The sequence below is a fragment of the Rhipicephalus microplus genome, chromosome 10 (genome assembly GCF_043290135.1).
Source record: "Rhipicephalus microplus isolate Deutch F79 chromosome 10, USDA_Rmic, whole genome shotgun sequence".
In the NCBI taxonomy this organism is placed as follows: domain Eukaryota; kingdom Metazoa; phylum Arthropoda; class Arachnida; order Ixodida; family Ixodidae; genus Rhipicephalus; species Rhipicephalus microplus.
This window is the reverse complement of record NC_134709.1, coordinates 95022424-95048011: the sequence shown is the minus strand read 5'-3', so window position 1 is coordinate 95048011 and position 25588 is coordinate 95022424. Positions and strand designations below refer to the sequence as shown.

General features: G+C 43.5%; 1 protein-coding gene across 3 annotated transcripts in view; it reads left to right on the top strand.

The window, feature by feature from the left end:
• The window catches only part of LOC119181596 (receptor-type tyrosine-protein phosphatase T), a 224056-nt gene that overhangs the window by 132843 nt on the left and 65625 nt on the right, over nt 1-25588 (top strand). For all 3 annotated transcript variants that reach the window (XM_075875913.1, XM_075875912.1, XM_075875914.1), the window contains 7 exons: nt 5233-5339; nt 6178-6382; nt 11532-11628; nt 13647-13896; nt 18436-18475; nt 18796-18901; nt 23048-23124. In XM_075875913.1, coding sequence (XP_075732028.1) covers nt 5233-5339; nt 6178-6382; nt 11532-11628; nt 13647-13896; nt 18436-18475; nt 18796-18901; nt 23048-23124 — 882 coding nt within the window. The remainder of the gene's footprint in view (nt 1-5232; nt 5340-6177; nt 6383-11531; nt 11629-13646; nt 13897-18435; nt 18476-18795; nt 18902-23047; nt 23125-25588) is intronic.

Below are 25588 nucleotides of genomic sequence, written 5' to 3'. Positions count from 1 at the left end.
ATTTTTCAGTAGACACATGCCAAGCAACGTAAGCGGCGCCGTCTTTTACGAATCGCAGCCTCTACAACCCTCGAGACAGCTGACGAGTACCATAGGGCTTGCACGACATCTGCGCTCCCGTATTCGTTTGCACGTCTCGTCGATGCTGCACTTGCTGAGCGTCACCTGCACGAAGACGACACCCAGACGGCACCACCGTGATTTAGCTCTGGAAGTGCCGGGTGAATCTAATGAACCTTTTTTCATTGAAACTCACTGTCCGTTTTCATGGTGGTTAGAAGACCATTGCTATAATAAAACATATGTAAAAAAAGTATAAGGCTACACTAATATCAATCACAATTTAAATAGAACAATAAAACAATCGCCGCCATATCAACAAAGTTAATGTTATCAGAGGAGCTCGGAGGTGCACGGGAGGTTTCTTGGCAAGATTATTTTTCTAGGAAGGCTGTTTAAAGAGCTGGCGCACGATGTGTACGCCGTAGGCAGCGATTTCGAGCATGTTCCAAAACAATAACTGGCCAGTAACTGACCAACATTACTAGAATTAACTCGTTTATTCCAATAACGTTGATACTGGCCACTGCAGGGAGTCAAATGCCTAACGCTCATGAATGGCAAACGCAGAGTTATTGGGCGTTCTTTAACGGGGTTGAGGGTAGGCCGGTATCTTAGGGTATCAGCTTTCATGCGTAGGACTCATTGCAGAAAACTGTCACGTGCTGCCATGCCTACAAAGTAGCGAGAACAAAGTGAACGTAGTCCAAAGGAAGCCAGCGCCCCTTCCATCGAAAACCAACGCCTTAGGTGACCACGTGAGAGCAAGCGGGTATAAATGGGACTTCAGAGGGTATCGAATTCTGTAACACACATCGTAGCAACTTCTCACGTGCTGCAATGTTGACAAAACGACGAGAATGAAGTGATCGTAGTCGCGAGGAGACGAGCGCGCGTGCCATCGGAAACACACCTTGGGTGACGGTGCGCCATCCAGTGAGCATTGTCGAAATCACTGGAGAAGTGACCGGAGTGGGGACCTTGAGCGCCAACTGGAGAAGTGTACAATGGCAACACTATAGTGTACACCTCGGCGGCCGCAAAACAAGGTGCGAGCTCAAAAAGCAAGCTCCTAAACCACCCGCGAGCTCTAGCCCTATATAAACTAGTCGGCGACTTCAACGTCCACATTTTGTACCTTAGCACATAGCATAGGGCAGTCTTCATCGTTCACTTCAAGGAGATTCAATGATTTTTTCGCCGCTTACATAAGAAAAAATATGCGGGTATATATCTATGTCAGATTGATAGCGTGCGCGCCGATTGTGACCCGGAAGTGCGCTGTGATAACGCAATGCGCGAGTGTGATTTCAGCAGCGGCCCGCTCACAGATCGATGGAGGCGAGATGGTTGAGATCCGTGTAATGTGCGATTGCCAGCGCACGTTAAAAAGCACCAGAGGGACGGAACATTAGGAGCACTCCAATACGATGCCTCTAGCATTGACATTGTGGTTTTGGAACGTAAATCCTGAGATAATAAAAACAATAATAATAATAATAATAATAATAATAATAATAATAATAATAATAATAATAATAATAATAATAATAATAATAATTATTATTATTATTATTATTATTATTATTATGCAGTGAAAGAACATGACAATGATGACACCTACACTATTTATTTAGTTCCTGCGCGTGTCCAGGCGGCATCGGCCACAATTTTGATGACAGCGTTAATGCCTGCGGCCCACGTACTTAGATTTAGGTTCACATATTAGAAACACAGGTGACCAAAATTTCCAGATAACTCTACTACGACTTGCCTAATAATCATGCCATAGTTTTAAGAGCCTAAATTTCAACAATTGTTAGTGGAGACCGTATCATAGGCAAATCGTTTTTTTTTTTCTTGTTCCGTGCGTTCCTATCGTGGCTCATATATGAGCAGTGATTGGACTTTAAGAAAGGTATTTATAGTGCTTTGATGGTGCCGAGAATGCTTGCTTGAGACATTTTTGCCTTAGTTTATTACAAGTACCACTAAATGCCTATTTTAGTAAATGCTACCTCTATGAACACTATTTAAACTCAAATTTTCTTTTCGAGCACCGTATGTTGAAGACTGGGATTAGTGTTACTGGGCAAAATGGGGCTTTCAAAGTTCTACGGGATGCAATTTATACTCCATCTCAGAAGTTACTCATAGCACTGTCAAAGCTACATGACCACTTAGCTTATAGGAACGCCAATTAGGCTCCACACATGTATTTATTCGGGTCTCATAGCCTTCTCAGCCTCTTCCGGCATCTGTCTTTGCTTGTACAGAACAGGAGGTGTTAATGTGTAGCCGCATAGCGATGGAGAACGAATGCAAAAACGTGGAGTGTCATCAGGCAAAAAGTAGGGTCAGTATAAAACAAATTGAAACAAAAAAAAGCATGACTACATTGTTTTTATTTGTTTCCAATTTATTTTTCGAAGAGAGCTTCACCAGGTCACATGAGAAATTTCAAACACCGGACGCTGTCACGAGCTCAATGAAAAGCTTTTAACCACAAGAATTTTTTTATCGATTAAAGCCTTGAAAGTATGATGCGAAGAGGTGAGTTTGAAACCTTTGCTACTAACCCTGTGAAGACTTTGCAATAAAAACTCTTTCCCTGCCCTCTTCGGTATCAGAGCAACACGAAACCGAAAGAGCCCCGCAGCGGTGGTCTAGTGGCTAATATAAGGTACTCGGCTGCAGACCTGCAAGTCACAGTATCAAACCCTGGCTGCGGTGGCTACAATTTTGATGGAGGCGAAAATTCTGTAGTCCCGAGTAGTTTTGAAAATTGGTCGAGTTGGTAATTATTCATTTTTTAAGGTAAACAGGGCGAGAAACGAAAACAGAGAAGTAGGAAGACACATGACAAGCGCTGACTTTCAACTGAAAAAGAAAAGTTGAAGTCAGCGCTTGTCCTGTGTCAACCTAATTTTCTGTCTTCGTTTTTTGCGCTGTTTACCTTGGAAAATGATTCTGTAGTCCCGTGTGCTCAGGTTTGGGTGCACGTTAAAGAACCATTTGGGTGCACGTTAAGGAACCCCAGAAGGTGAGAATGTATGGAGCCCTCCACTGCGGTGTCTCTCATAATCATACGGTAGTTAGGGATGTCAAAGCCCGCGTATTAATCGATGAAATCAACGAAGCCGAAGATCATGCGAGGCAGATAAATCGACAAGTCATGCGTACGAAAGGATGCATTCTCATAAGATGTTCAAGCCAGGTCGTGCGCGCAATCGATGTTGAGTAGTTTCGGCGTACTCTGTAGCGTACTGCATGTTTCTGGGCGATGGATTCCTCTATGCGCTCATGTTTAGAGATGCTAAATGGATCATCTATTCTTACCCCAAAAAGCATCGTCGCACCGCTTAAACCTTTCTAGCGTTTGTTGGAGGGCAGGCACTGTCATGATGCGAGAACGGAAAGGCAGCTCAGTCTTGCATTTCACATGATCTGAAGTAAAAAATGAACAAGTAAACCGCACAGATTCCGTCCATGTGTTTTAATATTTTTTAGGGGCGAAGCTCCTTAGGGCGTGGGCTGTGCGTCCCCTGTATGTAGCCACCTCTAGTTTAGTTCTTGCAGTGTTCACTAGATGGCGGTACCGTCTCCTGTATGTAGCCACCTCTCGTTTAGTTTTTGTAGTGTTTACTAGATGGGGGTACTTGTAGCTGATGATGAAAAGATGCAAGATGTTATAAACTAGAAAGCGATACTTATAGTTGATGAAAGACGGGAGATCTTATAAAATAGGAATGATGTCACATATGGCGCGTGTCATTGGTTGAAGGCAATCGTTCTATTTAGTGCGGCGACGTACGCTAGGGGGAGTGATGTAATAAAATCAAGTGGGCAAAATGTACAGAGGATTCATGGTTTACCAGGTTTACCTCCGGAGCTTCGCCCACTCATCATCATTCACTTCGTGGATATGGCGGCACTTTTTCAACCTTCATACTAATTTATTCAAGCAACAGATTGTACGAGTTACACACATCAGCTGGATTATTTCTCGCAGTGCCACGTACTACTTTGAGGTACGCCCGACCACTCCTTGTTGTACGTCACCTCCATCATTTCGGAGCGTGCACCTGTATAACCGATTTATAATTGCCCGTTATACTACCCCACACTGGTGAAAGAGGTAAGGATTGTTTGAAAATGAGAAGTGTAAAGAAAGAGCAAGCAGAACACGCCGACACAGTGCATCAGCATTGTGCGGAACACAGCATGGATATCAATCCACAGCCGCCTGTGCGAGGCTGCTGTCCTCAAGAAGAAATTGAGGAATAAAGGTTGAAGGTTGGGCGACGGTTAACCCTGCAGACGCATGCTTGGTCGGCTGCCCTGCGCTTGAGAGAATGGTAAAAGGAGTGATACAAATGCACAAATGTATCGGAAACACCAATTGAGTGCATTGCTTTGTTTCCTATTGCCTACTAGCACTCCGCAGAAGAGAGATGGCTTGTCTACGCCAGCTATGACCAAGAGCGGTTTTCAAGAAATCGTTATCTTTCCCTATAGGTATGGCCGACAGAACAGCTCCCTTCGAGACGACGTTAGTAGGTAGGAAACATTGGCTGTAGATTGCCTTCAGCACAGACTGGTTGCGCTGTTAACAATACAGAATGTCACCCTGAAAAGTCGTCGAGGTTGAAGGCAGTGAAGCAATGAGAAAAGTTGGAAATTCGGTCACTTGAAATGTGTCATGGTAACAACGTGCGCTGAAGTTTAATAAGATGGCGTTGACTTTTATCGAGCTTCGCCCCAGTGTTCTAGTGTTCAGTGCTAGGATGATGACTTATAAGTCGTGTGATGAAATCCCAGCGGCGGAGGCTGCATTTTGATGGAGTAAAAGTGCTAAAAGCCCATGCGCGCAGATTTAGCTGCCCAATAAAGCACACCAGGTGGCCGAAATCGTCCTTGCGGCACGTTGTGGAATCTCGTGATATTAACGTACATTCCGGGACGTGAAATGCCAAAAATATTACTCATATTACTCATAGTTATTTGTTCACTTTCCTGTGAGACTTCGGAAAAGATGCACCAACCCAGTTTAAGTGCTGAGTTGCAACTTGATTTTCTGTAGTTTAACTATTCACAATAATAAATTCAGGTATTTTCCCATTGCCCTTTACAGTTAGCATGATATGTAACCAGAACATTATTCACTGATAGCTCCTGGTGCTCCGGCCAGCATATGGTTGTCCAAACAGACTGAATGCAGTCTCAAGGTACAATGGGACCCTCCTGCCCGCAAGAATGGTGCCCTGTCAAGTTACAAGGTAACAGGACATCAAGTTTTCTGTTTAGAGGCTGATTAGTTGCAATAGGGAATGACAACCATTTAGATAATGTGTCTGATCACCTACATAGCCAAGTAAATTAAGGGGCTACTAAAAAAACGTGTCGGAACGTTTTTTTTCATATACTATTAAAATATTCCTAAAGTATTTCTACGTAAATTCAAGAAATGTGATGTTGACGCTTTAGCAAAAAAAAAACACAAAATACCTTGAGCTGCAAGGCGTTGGTACCCAAGTCAACCTCGGACCGGCACGTACCTTCCTGATAAATTCATGTGCATTTCCTCACAGTCGTGGGCTGCAATCCATATGGTGCCAGTTTTTGCACTCATGGATAATTGTCTTCTTTAGGCCAGCTAGAAGACATACAACTGATATTATTAATAATACATCGGTTCTCTTGCATACATCATTACCTGAGACCAATTCAAAAACGAAAATAGTAATGTCAATGCTCTGCCACTGTTATCAAGAGAACTTAAGAAAATATAAAGCTTATGCTCCAAGGCCTGATGGGCCAGATAAACAAGGAATGCCTAAGCCTCTATTCAAGGTGTTCTCGGAGTTCGAACGCTATCTCACTGTACGAGGCGGTAACTGTACAGCTCGTATATTCCACTGTAAAAGCCGGCTCTCTAACCGACATTGGTTTTATTCTTTCAAGGCCAATTTCACATATACATCACACAGTGCGGCTCAAACTAGCAGTAGGAGTGCCGTGTTTAGGCCGGGTGGGTTACTTTTTGCGCAATTCTATTTCCGCGGCCATGGTCGATGTGAAAGTTCTCGAATGTGGTTTTTTTTTTTCATTGTGCAGTTGAATTGTAGCCTGTCGCACACTTTCAACGCGATGCTGGACAAATCGTTGCTCCCCATGTCGGTGTCACTGAACAGCTCCGACTCACGGGAGTTTTATCTCGGAGGCTTGTTTCCGGGGTCCACGTATTTGATCTGCGTCGAGGCAGCAACCAGTGCTGGATTCGGGAATGCCATTTGTGACAACTTTAGCACCAAGGCATCAGGTGAGTACACGAGCTTACGTAGGTTGTGTAGTGTGAGAAGTTATTCGAACAGAAGTCGCAGCCTCCACTCGTGATCTTAAGATTTTCGCTTTATAATTTGGTAGATTATTTACAAATAACTGGTCAAAAGCTATATAATTTGGTTGAGAAATAGGTTCAATTAGGCACTGACTTTTGCTATATGAATAAGTAATTTAGCTGTAATCTTACTAGGAGAAGTCTGCATTGTACTTGTGTGTAGTCAACGGTGGAATTGAGCTGCTTTGTAGTATAATATAGGGCCTGTGTGTGCCTTAAATCAATCTTACAATGCGCCAAGCATGGGAGGAGGAGGAAGAAAAGAAGGAATGAAAGGCAGAGCGGTCAACCAGACGCACATCCGGTTCGCCACCCTGCACTGGGGAAGGTATGAGGGGTTAAAAAAAAGAAACAGGAGAGATTGGATAGCCCTGTCAGGGTACATGCGCGCTTGTGCATTGCGCGCTTACAAGCAGTCACTTAGTCCGGTCGGCATTAAAAATCTAGCAATGCCCACGTCGCTCTGCTGGCCTGCGACACGCATAGCCATGACTCCAGGATCTCTTCGGAAAAACATCCATCACCTAGTTTGTTTAGCGTTTCACGTAGCAAGTCGCGTTCGCTCGCAAAACGATGACAGGTGCAAAGCAGATGTCCTATTGCCTCCTCACTATCGTACAAGTCTCATCTGGAGATATCACTCATTCTTTGTCGAAAAGAAAGTAGCTTCGTGAAAGCTACCCCTAATCCCAGGTGACACAGTAGTGTTGCGTCCCGGTGGAAGAGACACGAAACTTGAACCTTTCTAAATGGAATGGTCCGATTTATCTGGGCGGTGGCTCCCGACACTAGGGTCACTTAGCCAAGTTTCCGAGATTATGTCAACAAACGAGCGAAGCATCGAAGCAAGGCCCTTGCAGCATCGGTTCTCGACAACGGATTTGGCGTTGTCGGGGCGTTCTCGTCGGTGAACCGGGCCGCATCAACAGCAAGGTCATTACCCAAAATGACACATTGTCCCGGTAACCAGTGGAACACCGTGCCATGTTCATTGGATAAGACTTGGTGAAGGAATTTTTCATTATATTTACTAGCTATTTATGCACCGTTCACCGTAACTCTGTGTGCTAGTTCTGAAGGGATACCATAAAGTCAAAAAGAGTCCGTTGTTGAGGCCATGCTTATGCGATAAAAAGTATAGCAGCACGTAAGGCGGCAAGCTGCGCTGATGCAGATATTGTCGTGTGGGAAACTTTGAACTTTACAGTCACTTGGCACGCCAGTATAACACCTGCTGTAGAGCTGCCAACTGAGGCTGATCCATCGGTGTAGATGTGGGTCCATTGACCATATTCTTCGTTGGGTAGCGACATGTCACCTGTCGTAGGACTACTATTGAATGATGGCTCATGTTCGTAATTTCTAAAATAGTGACCCACACCTGTGGTTGTTGTAGGCACCACAGAGGCAACAGTGCTATGGCTGCTGGAGTGAAATCCCATGGAAGTACTCTCTATGAGTAAAAATAATGGTTGAAGACATCTCTTGTGGTCTCTGAAGTGGCAACTCAACAATAGGGTGACCGGGAACTCCGCAGAGGGGTCTTATGTGGCCTCCTAAATTGTCAGAGCTGACGTATGTTGGAATTGTATACTCTCTTGCTGTCATAATTGTCGCGTGGGTTGAGACGCAGCATGGCCATCCCAAGCACACGCGCAGTGGCTCTTCTTGCAGACTTTCGAGGGTGCAGTGTCAGTCTTGCATGTACCTGCCAGCAACGGCACACTGTGGCATAAAAATCACAGAAACATTGCTCTGTATAGGTGCATCATTGAACTTGTCGATGTGGTCCAAATTTCCTAGCAGAAAAACCGCATTATATGAACGATGGAAGTTAGCGTTCTCTTCATGCCACGAAAGGTCCCTGTCGAAGTTAACCCAAGTAAACGGTGATTCTTCTGGTATGGAACTTTTAATGATTAATGAAAGTAGGGTATGGTGTCATAGCCCTGCGAGTAAACGCGACCAATGCACATTTCTCTGCTGAGACAGAAAGACAATGTTTGTGGTGATGCGAGCATGTCAGGGTGGCAGCCTGCTAGATTCTTTCTTGCATGCACTTGCAGAAGGTTACAGAAGACCACAAACAAATATACGCATATGTGAACAGCACTTGGCACAAGACATGATTAACCAAAGTGTGCCTCAATATTGCGACCTAAGTGATAGCAAGGAAGGTGAAGTATTTGGCAGTGTTCCTACAATTTTTTTTCTGTACAAAAAAGGAACTTCTCGTACAATGATCCTGAATCGACTAGAGCATCCAGCCGCCAATTTCTACAGTCTCTAACGACGCACGGATAGCGTCAAGTGTTACGTTATCATATGCTCCTTTGACAAAGAGAACATAGCGTTAGTGATGTGCGCTTGAGATGCTTTTGTTGCTGGATAAAAGTGAGGTCAGCTGCATTGCCGACTTATAACCTACCTCGCCGAAAGCTTGTCATGCAGGGTGTGTATGCCCTGTAGCGCTCGAGATACCAGTATAGACATGTGTATTTCTTTTCATGACTATCAATCAGTGCACAAATTACGACAACAGTAGAGCGAAATAGTGTCAAATCAGATGGTGACTTTCCAGGCTTTTGTAGTTGCACAAGCCGATCTATCTTCCATTCGTGCGGAACAGCTTCCGCCTGTCGTGAGCTTTCCCCTGGCCTCTTGTTGAGCGTTAGATAAATGAGTGGAGGTGATGCCATTGGGTCCTGGCGAAGATGATCATCAGCAAGGCACCAGAGATACGTGTTCTTTTATAGTGACTGAATGTGCATTTAGGGAATCCAGGTCTTCGGGAAAACACTCTCAACTGCAGAAGTTCACATGATGCACAGCCAGCAATTAGTGCTCATAAATCATTCGCCACTTCAAGTTGAGTGCGGCCTAAAAGCAGGACTAAAGTCATGGAAGGATGCATTTGTTGAGAAGTCGAGCGCCGGCCATGAATAGTGCTTCAAATGCATGACAGCAGATTTCGAGGATCCAATGACTCGTAGATTCATTTTGAGTATTGCTATTCGAGTTTATTGAAAAGACGTTTGTCTTTCATCTGCATGCACCGTGCCAGCCTCAAATGCGATATTGCCTTCATGCGTCTGTATTTTCTTCCCACTCTTAGGCGAATTGCACGCAATTTTCTCGTTCAATGTCGAAACCCGATCTTTTGCAAGTAAGCAGAAGAAAAGAGGACATTTCCTTATCACCTCTTTGATTAGATCCTCTAAGGTACGACCAGGATCTTCTTGGCATGCCTATTCCATGAGTCGCTGAAATCTGGAATAATCCACCGTCTGTGTTGTAGTCCTAGAAAAGGAGCTGTTAAGACCTTCTATCAGCACTCAAGTTGACATGTGGTCACTCTCATGCGTTTCAAGTGAACTGATAGTAAAAGACGACCTAGTTGGTACACATATACGTCGTAATAACCTTTTTATAGCTCAGAATAACACACGTACAAAGAAAGGGAACGACAATGCACTTGCGTCAAGCAGAGATTACACAAAAGTGGCACTAGCTGCAAAGCTTTAATGCTCTGGGCATCGTATCGTCGCATTTAGCCTCAAGTCAACCAGTAGTCCGTTATTGTAAAACACAAGCCTCATTGAACTGAAGATGCTTACTTCTCGGCCATGCGTTCTCAGAAGGAGGAGCGAGGAGGCTTAGCTGCCTTGTGTCCCTCGGTAGACACTATGTAACCATAGGTCGGCGAACGAAACTCCTGAGTCGACTCACTCGGACTCATTCAGACTTAGAGCGAGCCGTGAGTGTGAGTATGAGCGCGTCCGGGTGAGCAATATTTTTGTGAGTCTGAGTTTGAGTGACTTCGGCTCAGAAAAAGTTTGCTGAGTCTGAGTGTGAGTGGGTCAAAAGCGCAAAATATATTTCTTGAATGAGTCTGTGTGAGTTTTATTTTGTTTTGCCGACTCAAGGTCCTATCTAGTCATCTTCAGCATTACTGTCAGCTTTACTCGCATTCACGTTTATACTCATGTCTACTCACAGGTATTCAAAGCACTGTCATTCAGACACAGTTTCGATGGTTGTTAATTAGAGGCGTAAAATATTAGAGGCGTGAGGTATAGAGGCAGATGTCCTCATCTCCCCCGCCAACTTTTCCAGGAAACATATCTTGATTATTACATATCCTATGCAGTGATTTTTTCCAAGAAAAAACAATCTTAGTCGTTTGAAAGCACCAGGAATTTCTTTTGGAAGGTACTATGTCAAACGGTACTAATAAGAGAACCAATTACGTGAGATATTTGTTCAGAGAGCATTGACATCACGGCTGAAGAAGATATATAATTCTAGGCTGACGGACTCATGAGTCGACTCACTCGAACTCACTCAGATTCAGATCAAGCCATGAGTCTGAGTCTGAGCGAGTCCAGGTCAGTAAAGTTTTGGTGAGTTTGAATCCAAGTGAGTCCGGCAGAAGAAAATTTTCATGAGTGTGAGTCTGAGCCAGTCCAGCTCAGGAGAATTTTCGTGAGTTGGAGTTCGAGTTAGTCCAAAGCTCAAAATATATTTTATGAGGGCGTCTGAGTGAACGCCACAGGTTTCGTCGAATGTATGCATGTAACCAACCCGGGGATCCTGGCAGGCTTTACCAGCCTGCCAGGATCCCCGGGGATGGCGTGCGTTATGAAGTGTATTCCACAATGCAAGGTGACAGTGTAATCAGATAAAAACACATAGCACCACGGAAACTTCTGTGAAATGTGTCCTTAGCACGTGTTAAGAAATGGCTGGTGTCGTCGACTTCATTAAGTTACTTTTAAATATGTTGCTGTACGCCATGCTGTGTCCATCTTATTAGGGCACCAGAACGGTGGGACGTTGCGTGTCTTACGCCGTGTGCTACCCATTTGGGTTACAACCTAAAGCGCTCTGGCCATAGAAGCCACTTGTTATAAACATCATTCCACGCACGGCTTGCAGTGTGTGAGTTTAGCCACGCTGCACGCTTGCCTGCTTATAAAGTAAAGCTGCATGAAATACGGCTATGGTATTCTAACTTATTGCTATCGCATTCACGCATTCGCTGTCGTGGCACAACCACGTCTTTACGCAGTTCCTGAAGTTAAAATTGGGCCCCAGGTTGGAGCAGTGGTCCATAATGAAGTGAGCATCACTCTTTACCCAGTGAACTTCGAAAAAGGACCGATCACGTGAGTCTGATATGTAAATGTACTGCTGCAGCTGATAGATTGTGTTGTCTTTTGAAATATGGAGCAAGTAACTCTAGCAGCAGATACCGATATTGCAACCAATGCATTGATTTCAATTTCGGCGAGTCCAAATACAGGGTAAAAGCGTCTTTGTGTGATTTTTTGCACTTAAGTGCAGGTGGCCAAGTGTCAGAAAGACGTTTCTTAAACGCAATATCCACTGCAGATTAATAATTTACAATAAAAAGTACATCTTTTTAGGCATGTGTTAGCTTTCTAAAATGATTCCTACCTTTTGTTAATTTTTTATAATTAAAGATGTTATTAAAATTGATCTTTCACCAACACTTGTACCTGAAGTTGTACTCAATAAAAATTATTTTTTGCAGGCACATAAAGGAGCTTCGGCCCGTAAAATGAACCAAAACAAATGGGATCTGATTACTTTTAAAACATAGTGATTGATTAACCAAAAAGTATGAACTACTGCTAGGGCCACCTTCAGATAAAAAGCCATATGAAATCTTGTTGCACGATTTTTCTTGTTGATGTTCATTTTGCACGCCTATTAATGTGATAAGGAAGTGTACTAAGCTTTAATGAAAAAATGTTTATTAGTAATTGAGTTATCACAGCTCATGTACAGAAAAATACCAGAAATGTAGGTAGTAAAAAAAATAGAGAAGTGAAATAGATGCAGCACTTACCCAAGGTCATCAGGAGCATTAAGTTTCTCCATACTTGGAGCCAGTTTTATCGCGGATCTTACTACAGTGTGGCTTTGCTGGAGTGACACCTCTGAACTGTTTTCCAGCTTTTTTTGCAGCATCAGTGCCATGACGGAGCACCTTTGCACTGCGGTGCTGATCGTTTCAGGGACAAGTGGTAGCAGTGTAGAGGCCAGGCTCGACATGACTTTGCTTAAGAATACCAAATGTGCTGCGCTTGTCATTACTGAAATGGTAGACAGTGTCAACAAAAATAAATTTGATGTTTCGCATGCTCACGTATGTGTCCTTGAACGTAAAAAACACACGTACCACGTAACGCATTCGCTTTGTGAAAAGTTTGACTTATACAATTAAAAAGGACGCATTGAGAATAATTTTAGAGCATTTTGTACATTCTCACTTGATGTGATTGTTAACAAAAATAACCAGCAAAATGCTATACAACAAGCTAATCTCATAACACAGACAAAACTGGCACTTACAGTTTCGGTTTTTGGGGTGACGGGTGGTCTATCACTTTTGCTTGCACTTTCTGAATAAAAATGCGTACCAAAAACTATCAAAACACTGCATTCTGAAAAAAAAAACTTAATTTTTTCAATTGGCCGCATACCTTAAAGCAGCGTTTAGTTTCATACTTCTCAGTTTACTGAAATATTCAGTGTGCGTATTGAATCCCTTGAATGTCAATAACTTCACACACTGCACTACTATATATAGTTGTGCGGTACATGAAGTGCGGTGTGTGAACGACCTATAGGTCGTTTTCACATCGTGTTGGTCTAGCTGGTCGAAGAATACCAGAGCTTTGCCGGCAGGTCATAATCATAATAAGGATTAAAGCACACTCATCAAAACATGCTTAAATTCTACTATAACGACTTGCAGGCAAAACCACATGCTGAGCACATGGCCAGTTGCAAGTATTTCACGGAAAGCTAATGAACGTAAACATAAAAAATTACCAGAAAGCTTGTAAATTCATTAAAAAAGACACTTTTCCCTGGTGTTAACTGGTTTCGATTTGTTTTATTTTTACTTTCATATTCAACAGGCCTGTTCTGTTACGTGGTTCTTACTTTCAGTGAAACAGCGCCAACAATAACAATGAACCGGACGAGGAGAAAGGACACGCACACACCTTTTGTAGATCTCGTTTCTCCTCGTCTGGTCCCTTGTTTTCGCTGGCGCTGTTTTGCTGCTTCTCTTTAAACGCTTCTGACTTAACAATGCAACTAATTGATGTGATCGCTTGTTTTTCCTGGTTAATTCTCATGCGTCATTCAGAAGCTACTACGTCCTCGTACTTCGTGAAGGCGAAGTCATCACTCGTCCAGTGAGGCTCGTGAACTACACCACTTCCCAGGACATGGGCCTTGGCTACTACGTCGCCGCTTGCCTGACTCCCGGCCAATTGGAGCAACCGATGGATTTTGTTGTCGGCAGTGACAGCTTTATTGGTGGTTTCGAGAATCCGCCCCTCAGTGACGCCACGACGTATCGGTTTGGCTTGCTTGTCGAGAGCAACTTTTCTGGGGTGAGTGGACACTACCGTCGTCTTGCTGTAAGCACAAACCAGAAAGTCTTGCTGTAAGCACAAACTGGCTCTCGATGTAGCGCGGTTGGAAAGGACTGCTGTCATTGTAGTTAATATGCAAACTTGTTCCATTAAAGTGATGTTACGCGTTGAATTTAGCGAGTGTGCTGCGGAGTGCCGTGAGCTTCGCGACGGTTGATGTGGTTCTGTTGACACGGTTCGAAACTTCGTGTTTTTAGCTTTTTCGACGAAGATCCCTGCTACTGCAGATCTCTACGCACATTTCGAGACAAGAACAGAGAAGGTGCTTGCCGGGCTCTCAGTTTAAAGTTTAACGTGGTCTTTGTATTTTTCGTGCAGCACGAGAAGAGATGACCGCTTTAAAGCTGACGATGACAACTCTCTGTGCGTTCCCATCTATGCCTTTGTCAGACGAAGTTTTGGTTAGTACAAACACCGATATATCAAATGTCGTTCAATAATGCTGCGCTGGGTACGGAGTGACTGCGATGTCTTCGGTTACAAACATGCTCCTGATAGAGCTAAGAATGCACACGAAAATAACACAATAGAACCCACTCAGGAAGTGATGCATCACCAGCTCATCGATAGTCAGTGTTTTTGCTCAGCAAGGATTCGTACGTCCACGTGTCATGTCAAAAATATATGTGGAATACGTTCGACTTACTCGAAACTGGAATTATCCATGTGGACCTATGACTCCTGCTGATTTCATCCGGATGACCGCTGTCCGTGAGAATTGTTTTCTGCCTTCTGTACCTTGAAATGGCACATAGTCGGTGACAGCTCTGTGTGCTGTCAGTGCTGCCACTTACTATCACAGTTACGAAAAAATAATGCAGAATATCTGTATCATTGACTCATCACTGTAGTTCCCACACTCACTCTCAACAGTCGTTGCGGACTTAGACGACCAGCCGTTATCGCGCAGCTGATCGGACGTTCCGTGAAGTTTGAGAGAAAAGGACACTTCAGGTATGGTCAAAGGTGGTGGGGAGCCAGAATATAGGTCTCTTTGTAATCCTCATTCCTCAGGCAGTGGTCGGGCCTTGAATACTGGGGGCGTCGTAAGCCAGCCGAACAAGCCCAGAGCTAGTCCTCCTGGCACGTGCCGAGCAGCAAAGCCTCCCACTGCCCGGCCGTGGTGATTGTGAATGTACGTTTTGCGCTGTAATTTATTGCGTGAGTAGCTGCGGAACAGGCCCATATGATGTGATCGAGCTTGGCATGAGGTGCATCACACGCCTTGTATAGTAGTGTGTGGATGGCGGCGTTAAGTACGGCTGTACAGTGAAGGACAGGGGAAAGTTTGAACTTCACACCCGTGTGCGAAGAAGGCTCTGAATTTTCTACGAGTAGCATGTGTCATTGAGCCATCACTGACTCATTGCCTTGTGTATTGCTACTTACCCTCTATCTGTGTCTCTGGTTTTTTTTCTTCTTCTCTTTTTCACTTAACCTACTTGGAGGGATAGCGCTGGCCGACACGGACTAAAGGAAATCCTAGAATCAACTAAAATTCGGGGCGCACAAAATGTGCCCTATGCTTTGATTTAGTTCGGTGGGAGGGCCTGCGATAAACCTTCACCCCCCCCCCCATGATGAGGAACCTTGCACACCCTTATGCGTCGTGTAAATATTGCCGATCTAATGACATTGTTTGGGTGCTTTCCCAAGAATTCTTGCTTGTGTGGTGGCTTTTTGGGTTTACTTGACCGAGTTAGGAGGTGCTCAGAACAGTTCGCAAATTGGGTGAAAGTGGCATTCATAAATGGAAGATGCCTATTTAGCTCGTCAAGTAGCACACGCTTCTTAAGCTCCGAGTGATTGGTTGTTGAAATTGCGTGCTTTATAAGATAGATAGCGAAGACATGACCAGTATAGACTTACCTGGTCGCGTGGTTGGGGGATTTTCCTGTGCCACTGCTCCAGGCGATCACACCCGGACGGCACTTTGAAGAGAGGGACATGCTCTGCACAAATCAGATAGCCAGAGCTGCAGCTAGGTACAAAATAATTTCTATTAATTTCAGACACCTCTCAGCCATCGGATACTACTTATGTTAATAATAGCATAGAATTTTCTAAAATTAACTAGAAAGGACTGTGGCACTGCGAACGTTCAGCGACCATGGGAATTATGAGTATGACATTAATTTGCCTAGTCTTCGTACCTGCGGGCAACAAATCACACTTGTGGCTTCATCTATTTCTGTGATTCAGTTTTGTTTCGAAGAAAAAATCAAGCCTTTTGAACTTAGTGATCCGATTTGAAGTGGTAAGCCTAAAAAATTATGCTGCTGAAGCGTCACTGCCAAACATTTGCCGATTGTTGTTTCGTAATAAAGCAGCTTCAAGCCACACGAAGCCAGAAGAAACACGAAGTACAAGGACTAGGCGAATCCATGTACTACTCATAACTCCCATGCTCGCTGAAGTGCCATGCATTGGAGCTCCCATAGACAGCAGCGCCAGAGTTCCCTTTAGGAAACTCTACGGATAGAGCTTTTTAAAACACACGCTCAAAAGGCTTGGCTTAAGATTGGCTGATCCCACGTATAGTGTGAATCAATGATATGCGGAGCACGAATAAGGAAGGTTGATATATCACTTAAATATCAACATAACGGTACGAGTTGAAAGTAAACTATGCCGTACATGACTTTCATGTCATTATAACCATGCTTGGATGTGTCATTTATCTTCGTCATCTATTCACGTCACCTGATACCAAATTTGCGGAGCTAGCTAAACATCCATGAGCGTGCTGTGAGCGTAGCATGTAGTCAAGTTTTATATGACACACATGCCATGATTATCATGTTTGACGTGTCATTTACCTTCGTCGTCTATTCAAGTCACGTAATACCAAATTGGGTATACGTTGAGCTAGCAAAACGGCCACGACCATGCTATGAGGGCAGCATGTAGTCCTGTTTTACATGACACGCATATCATGTATATCATGTTTGCACCAGTCGTATACCTTCGTCATTCATTGACGACACGTAACACCAAACTTGGTATATGTGAAGCTATAGCGAAATAACGGCGAGCGCATCATGAGCGTGGTATGTAGTCATGTTGTTACATGACATGCATCTCATGATTATCATGTTCGGACCAGTCACATGCCTTCGTCATTCATTCACGTCCCGTCATACCAAATTTGTATGTTAGAAGCTAGTGAAACGGCCGCGAACGCATAAGTGTGGCATGTAGTCATGTTCTTACATGACACGCATGTCATAATTTTCTTGTTAGGGTATGTGGCTTGTGTTCGTGATGCAGTCGTGCCATACTATACCAGTTTTGCAACATGTCATGTGAACAAAATCATTGCAAGAGCAGCAATACTATGAAATGTAAATCATCACATTCATGACATACATGTCATGATTTTCATGTAATGACTAGTCACTTGGATGGATGGATGGATGGATGGATGGATGGATGGATGGATGGATGGATGGATGGATGGATGGATGGATGGATGGATGGATGAATGGATGGATGGATGGATGGATGGATTGATGGATGGATGGACGGACGGACGGACGGACGGACAGACGGACGGACGGATGGACAAAGTCGCTGAAGTTCGCTAACAAACGCTTCGCATTTGATTTTCGTGGTGCCTTCAAAAATGGCACCAACTAAGGAGCAAGAAGCCGATAATATCCTGAAAATAAACTGGACGCGTGAAGATTTTGCTCGTCAACGCGTTGCGAAAAGAGGGTCAGTGCCTGTATATGTCTAGTGCAACGATGTGCCCTTGTGTTAACATGTTTCCGTCAAACAAGGAATAGTAGCGGGGGATATCGGGCAGTAAAGGCCGCAGAAAGTGTTCGTGACATCCTTCTCTCCGTTCATGAGCAAACAGTTAGCCCAGTTTCAGAGATATGCGGAGCTTGAAAAACTAAGTTTTACACCAAATTCACTTTCATTTAAGACAAAATGACTGCTCCCAGGTTTCTCAGATTGTCGTCTTGGGATGCCTGTCCACTTTCTGTTTGCCTTTAAAGCCCCTTTACAACCTGTTCAATGAAACCGCGAGCGAAGTGTGCCGCTTCCTACCTGCTCTAAGGTTATGGATATGCGCTTAAATTGCAATGAGTTTTCCGAACGACGCGAAACCACGGCGAGAAACAACTCCGTCATGCAGTTCACAGAGTAAATGTTAAAGTTCTATGCACCGAAGCTGTGACAGAATCGTGAGTTGTAGCTGTGCGGGAAGACTTCACATTGATTACAATCTTCTGAGGTGTTTTGATACACACCGTAAACCCAGCAATTTTCTATCATTTTGCTACCATTGTGCTGTGGCCACTGTTGGCGGCGATCGAGCCGGAGCCCATGAAAATTTTTTCGCGCGTTTGAAGTACCACATCAGATATTAGGATTATACACTGTGTACTTGCTACCTGTAGGGCAAAACTGGGCAACTTTTATTTGTTTTCAAGAAGCCTCTTTCCAGCAAGCAACCTACTGGAACTCATTTGGGATTTTTTCTTGCAGGATGTGTTGCAAGGCTACAGCCTGACAGCTGCTGTCACTGGTAAGCATTTTGTAAGGCACTTTAATGGAATGAGTAGAGAAAAAAAAGTTATGAATAAATCAAATCTTAACAAAAAATTAGACATGGGAATATCCTCCACAAGCTTATGCCTCGAGAGTGCAGTATCGCTTGGGTCAATATGTGGCTGTATAAGATAGGCATTCGGACAAGAAGCAAAATGAAAGAATCGATTTTTCAGTTATGTATAACTTGTTTGTATTTCAATTTTTCTGCAGCTGCACGTGGATAAGTTTTCAATGGAAAAGGTAAATCATTCACTGTACTGAACGCAACATCACTCTTCTAAATATCTGTCGCAGTCAATGGGGGCAGCAATTCAGCTGGTGTCGGTGTCGTCGTCGGAGCTAGCCTGGTTATCATTTGCCTTACAGTGGCAGTAATAGCCACGATGTTCTACTGCATTAGGTGAGTACTTTATTTAGTGCAGTAAATTTCATGTCTTCAAAGCGAGCTGACTGTCTGCCATATGTGAGCTACATACAGGTACCTGTGAGCTACATACAGGTACATAAAGGTACCATTTCTTCCTCTCGCAGGTACCTGTGCAAACGGTGATGCCAGTTTATTACGAAAGTGTAAGAAAAATAAACAGCAGGCATCGGCTACCCTTCCTCAAATAAACTAATATAGAGCGTCACGAAAGTTTTTCATATTGAATGTTGCATTGCACTAAGCGTTTAATTTGTTACAGATATTGTGGCGGACAGCTTTCTCGAGCGCTTAATCAAGTCACCGTTTCGTCAATGGCGTTTACATATGGCCACACTCACCAATAAGGACAGTTTCATGAACCTATACTGACATAACCAACTGGCAGTCATCCTAAATGACATTCTTTTTTAAAGCCTGTAAGTCATATGTTGTGTTTCGGGCAACACATGCCGAGGCGCTGCAAGACCGTGTTGATGTTTGGCGAGCCCTGGTGCTATACTTGCCGGCACTCTGCGCACAAATCTCCATACAGCGCACTTCGCCTTCAAATAATGGCTTTGAGTAGCGGGTGGTGACGCCGCTAAAGCTGATAGTTTGGATGGAGCAGCGGTGGCGGCGCCTGGTATATCTGACCACAAGCTTATATATTTTTGCAGGGAAGCTTCAAGGGTAACACATCAAAATTGTGAAGCATTAAAAAAATTAGGGATTTCGCAAAGGCTGATATATCAATCAAAATTACCTAGACACGCATCTTGACATAATTGATAATGATGTTGAACTTTCATGGCAAAGACTTCAGGACGTCGTAAAGTTCCGCACTGAACATTTTGTAACGTTAAAGTGTGTAAGACAGCAACGGAACAATGTTTGAATAAATAGAGAAATCATTCAAACCAAGCGTAAAATTAAAAGACTGAGAAAGAGGAGCAAATCAACGAGTCCACAGTTTGAATAACTGAAACAAGAATCATCGATAAAAGTAGCGCTGACCAGAGATAGGTTCTTTAACACTAATATTGAATTATCTCTTTCTAGTGATCCAAAAAAACTTTGGTTACATCTAAGTCAAAGAAAACAGCAGATAGAGAACATTATGCTAATGGAACTGAAATAAGTGATGCTCAAGGCATTGCGGAACACTTCAATGCTTATTTTTAAAGTCTGTTTACTGAACAAGGACAGACTAAGTTTTTATGTAGCCCTACGACGAATAACATCATCACGCGTGAGAGTGTCCTGGCGCTGCTCCTAAATGCAAATATAAAAAATTGGCTGCTTCTTCTAATATTCCTAATACCCCTAATACCTTCTTAAGAGGACAGCCTGAACAAATATTCAACTTTTTCTCTAAGTGTTTTCAGTGGTCGTTGAACTCGGGAGCAATACCGGCAAACTGGTGCATGGCTCGCGTTGTGCCAGTACACAAGAAGGGAGGCCGTGCAACAGTTTCAAACTACAGACCTTTATCTACTACTAGCACAAGCTGTAAGCTTTTGGAGCATATTGTCGCTCGTTTTATACTCGAGTTTCTGAAAGATCGCAATATATTGACACACTTTCAACCAGAGATAGGTTCTTCAGCACTAATATTGAATTATCTCTTTCTAGTGATCCAAAAAAACTTTGGTTACACCTAAGTCAAAGAAAACAGCAGATAGAGAACATTATGCTAATGGAACTGAAATAAGTGATGCTCAAGGCATCGCGGAACACTTCAATGCTTATTTTTAAAGTCTGTTTACTGAACAAGGACAGACTAAGTTTTTATGTAGCCCTACGACGAATAACATCATCACGTGTGAGAGTGTCCTGGCGCTGCTCCAAAATGCAAATATAAAAAATTGGCTGCTCCTTCTAATATTCCTTATACCTTCTTAAGGTGACAACCTGAACAAATATTCAACTTTTTCTCTAAGTGTTTTCAGTGGTCGTTAAACTTGGGAGCAATACCGGCAAGCTGGTGCATGGCTCGCGTTGTGTCAGTATACAAGAAGGGAGGCCGTGCAACAGTTTCAAACTACAGACCTTTATCTACTACTAGCACAAGCTGTAAGCTTTTGGAGCATATTGTCGCTCGTTTTATACTCGAGTTTCTGAAAGATCGCAATATATTGACACACTTTCAGCATGGATTTCGAAAATAACTTTAAATGGTGATACAGCTAAGTAACAATTGTGCCTGAATTTTTCCAAGCGCTTGATTTATTCGGGCAACTATGTATGCTGTTTCTAGACATTAGTAAAGCGTTCGACAGGGTGCCGCATAAAAAATTATCATATAAACTGACAAAAAAATGAACTACAGAGTGATACAATACAGTGGATTCGTGCTTACCTAACAGAGAGCAATTTGTCAATGCCCGCAACTGCAGTTTTGGTGCCCGACCAGTCACCTCGGGAGTTCCTCAGGGCAGTGTGCTAGGGCATTTATTGTTTTCAATATATGTTAAGATATAATAAATGTTATTTCTGCAAACGTGTCTATACAGTTATACGCGGATGATTGTGTCATTTTTAAGAAAGTTGTGTGACGTGATGATCATGAAGTGGTGCAGAGATGCCTAGTAGCAAATTCTGAGTGGTGGACGAATGGGGGCCCCGTCGCGGTGGTCTAGTGCCTAAGGTACTCGGCTGCTGACCCACAGGTCGCGGGATCGAATCCCGGCTGCGGCGGCTGCATTTACGATGGAGGCGGAAATGTTGTAGGCCCGTGTGTTCAGATTTGGGTGCAAGTTAATGAACCCCAGGTGTTCAAAATTTCCGGAGCTCTCCACTACGGCGTCTCTCATAATCATATGGTGGTTTTGGGACGTTTAACCCCAGATATCAGTCAATCAACGAATGGGGGAATGCAGCTAAATGCGGAAAAACCCGTATTCTTACGTGAAACAAGGAAAATATGCCTCAGTAAATTTTATTATCAATTTTAAAACAGAACAGGAACGTAAGTCTAAAAATGCAAGTGCCTTGGAAAGTCACAATTACCAATAAACTAACATAGACAACTCATATCTCAGATATCTGCTCAACCGCCTTAAATAAACTTAGGTTCGTAAATACAAAACTCAAATATGCACGAGTAAAAACTAAAATATTAGCTTATACTGTAATTGTAAGATCTCAATTAGAATATGCTGCCTCAGTTTGGGACCCACATACTAAAACTGATATTCTGAAACTTGAGCAAGTTCAGAAAAACATCTGTGAGATTTATATACGGAACACATGCCAGGCATGATTCCCCATCATCATTGATGTCACAAAACCGAATACTGATACTACAAACGCGCAGGAACCTTAATCGTCTCTTACTACTACAGAAAACCCTTGCTGCGAAAAATATTATGGCGTTGCCCCCTTCGGTTTGCGGACCTACTACAAGGAAAACAATACACAGGCACGAACATTTGCTCGCTCCGATTTTCGCCCAGAACAATCGCTCACAAGTACGGTTCTTTTTTTTCGCTGAACAGTGAGTGATTGGAATTGCCTATTTATTGAAGTTCATGAGTCGAATGATTTTATGGCTGCCTTGGCACACCATTGTTTTAGTGAATTTTTGCTGAAGGGAAGGGTGATTGCTGCTTTTTTATGCATTACGTTTATTTCGTGTTGCATTGTATTCACATTCATATAGTTTTTTGTTTTTTGTCTCTCTTGTTTTGATGCCCCTGCTGCTGGGCCAAGGTATTTGCCTGCACTATTTCTAAATAAAATAAACTAGCTTTGTGGAATACCACCAGGCAGTTCTTGCCCCTTACTTAGCTCTTTTAGAAAGGCTACCATTACAGAAAAGCGTCAGTCAGCATAAAAATGACAACAATGCTGAGTCCACACTTAAGGGGCTTTCTACCTCACTTTTTGACTACCAAAGAATTCTCGCCAAGCAGCTTTAGGAATTCCGACAAACCAAAAACGCCAACCGGGTCCACAGAATTCGAGCCGTCACCAGGCACCTCAACGATCATCATCGTCATCATTGATGGTGGATGGGACGAGACAGAGATTAATCTTCGCCTCATCCCCCCACCAGAAGAAAAAATGCAAGATAACCTTTAAATAAAGTTTATTCAATGACTCGAGCATTTGATCGAATTGGTTTTTCTATGCCTGCAGGAAGCGGCGGCAAACTATCTACCGCTCTGAAAGCTCCACAAGGCAAAGCATGAAAGTTCTATCGAGGCTGTCCAAGTGTAAGTCATCATTTTTATCAGGATTGTGTTCAAACATATAGACACTAAACAATCGCTCACTATGTCACTCAGATGATTCCGCTTGTTTCCCATAGCAATATTACGGAAATATATAATTTTTGTAAGGGACCACATAGGCTCATTGAAGTAGTATTCCAATAGCAAGAAACGCTTCAAGGAGGTAAAATAGGGAATTACACTTTAAACATGTCAGTAAACTACTTAGTAACTACCGTATGTTTGTTCATTTACCGAGCGGACAAGGGCGTAGCACATGCAAAAGAAAATGGAAAAGCAGTTTGGATGAGAACTGAAGTAGTACTGTGTATGATTTAACCGATCAATCTAACTCACTGAAATCCTTCGCTGGTTTCTGAATTTTTTATCCTTTTCTCGTCGTCTCAACTAACCTGATCACTGCTTTTTGGTCGTACGCTATTCAGAGTCATGTGCTTGTGAGAAGTAAAATGATTTGCAGAAGGGAACAGTTGCGCAGATGGTTCTAGTCAGTGATACACTTGATACGGTCAAGTTAAATGTGGCGTTCTGTCGTTATATCTATTTCACTGACATGCAGCCAAGCTTACGCAGTAAATTTCGGCTGCAGCAAGATGAAAAATAAAAATCTGCCAAACAAAAGGAAAGTTCACAAAACCTCATTTACGTCGTACTAACCAGCTGAATGAGAATATGTCATCCGTATGTTGTGGCAACGCCTCCTCTGTTTTATCAATGCTAGCCAGATGCATCCGAGCCAGCCATTCACCACCCTCTTCTCTAGCCCTTCCCTACTCTTGCCCATCACCTAGCCTTTGTGAGAGCTTTGCGGTCATGGATAAAAGAGCCCCTGATGCAGTGCCTCACAAAGTACCTCACACAAAGTAATGTTTCGCCCAGCAGTCCGTGCTTCTCAAGTAATTTTTGTTCAGTTGTGTGCAGATCCGCGGGGCGTCGTCTTGAATTCCTCGTGTTCACTATGTTGGCGGTCACACTGCCTCTGTGAAAGATACGGTGTATTGCGATAAAGAGTCACCGTTCGTGGCGCTATCCGGGCAACGAATGGGGAAGCGTCACTGCAACGCTACTACATGCGCTGTGTGGTGATGAGGCGGCAACGTTGCTTGGAGCCATTAAAAAGGAGCGCGATGCAATAAATCTCACAGACGTATGATATAGGAGTGGGAAACACGTCTATCGCCTTTCCGGGTGGATAGTGCTCGGAAGCAGGTGTAACATAACCATCGCGACCCCTCATATACCATTGCATCACGACCACACTCAGAACTAAGGTGAACCGGCAGTCCCCGTTGACAAGCGCGCATTGGCACTGGCATTGAAAGAAACAAAAGTCACAGCTTAGCCGGAAAAGCAAAGCAATGAATGCGATAGCAACAAATTGGAAGGTCACGTGCAGACTCTCAAGCAGGTCCAAACATTTCCCGTGTTTCCCACGCACAAAAAATGCACAAAACATACTTACATGTACAGATGAACGTGAATATGCGCCTCAGTTGTTACTTTGTGATGTCCGAAAAGCGCACCCTTTTCGCAAAAGGAGACTGTGCAACAATTGCAGTGACATTCTTGCGCCCGGTAACTGCAACAGAGTCATTCCGGTCAAAGCTCAAGGCCAGCCTAGGTGTACAATCTTCCCCACCGCAAGATAAGCACGCGTGAGCGTCCACCCTGCCCTCTCTCCACGGGGCAAAGTACACGTGGGAGATGAGAGCGTGCGCTGCACCATCATGACGATGTGACGACGCGCGCTCAATGTGCCATCTTGCTGGTAATGCTGAAAATACGACAGTTTCCTCCAAGATTCTCATCATGAGGGGTAAGTGGTAAATATAAATAGCTTGCCGTTTGAACATTTAAGGAGGTGCTCCTTTGTGGCTCAGTGGCTAACGCCATCCACTCACGATTCAGAGGTCCGACATCCAATTACGCGCACCGGAATCTTTTTCTGGATTATTTTTTTCTTTCATGCGTTTTTATATATAGATACCTATTCATATACGGTGAGTGACAGCAACGCTGACGCCGGTGGCAATATCCAGCCGACAGTGTCCATATAATTGCTATCGTAATAAAAGGAGGCGTCGGTTGTGGCCGGTTTTATCACAGTATCATCTAAGTGTGACCAAAACACTTTTTTGGAAGTAGTGGATGCACCAGAGAAAGGACACCTAAATTTTTCTTGACTTGAGAAGATTTCTTCTGATTTTATTGTGATAGCAATTATATGGACACTCTCAGCTGGATTTTGCCGTCAGCGTCGATGTCGGCGTTGATGTCATGCACTATATATGTATACGTATATATATATCGGAAAACGCAAGAAAGAAAAAAATCAAGAAAAAATTGGCCCCGTATCTGCATGTTGATCTGCAAATGTCGTCGAAAGACGATAGTCTTGCTTGTGGAGAGAGTGAACAAAACATTTATTTGATGTTCTGCACAAGAA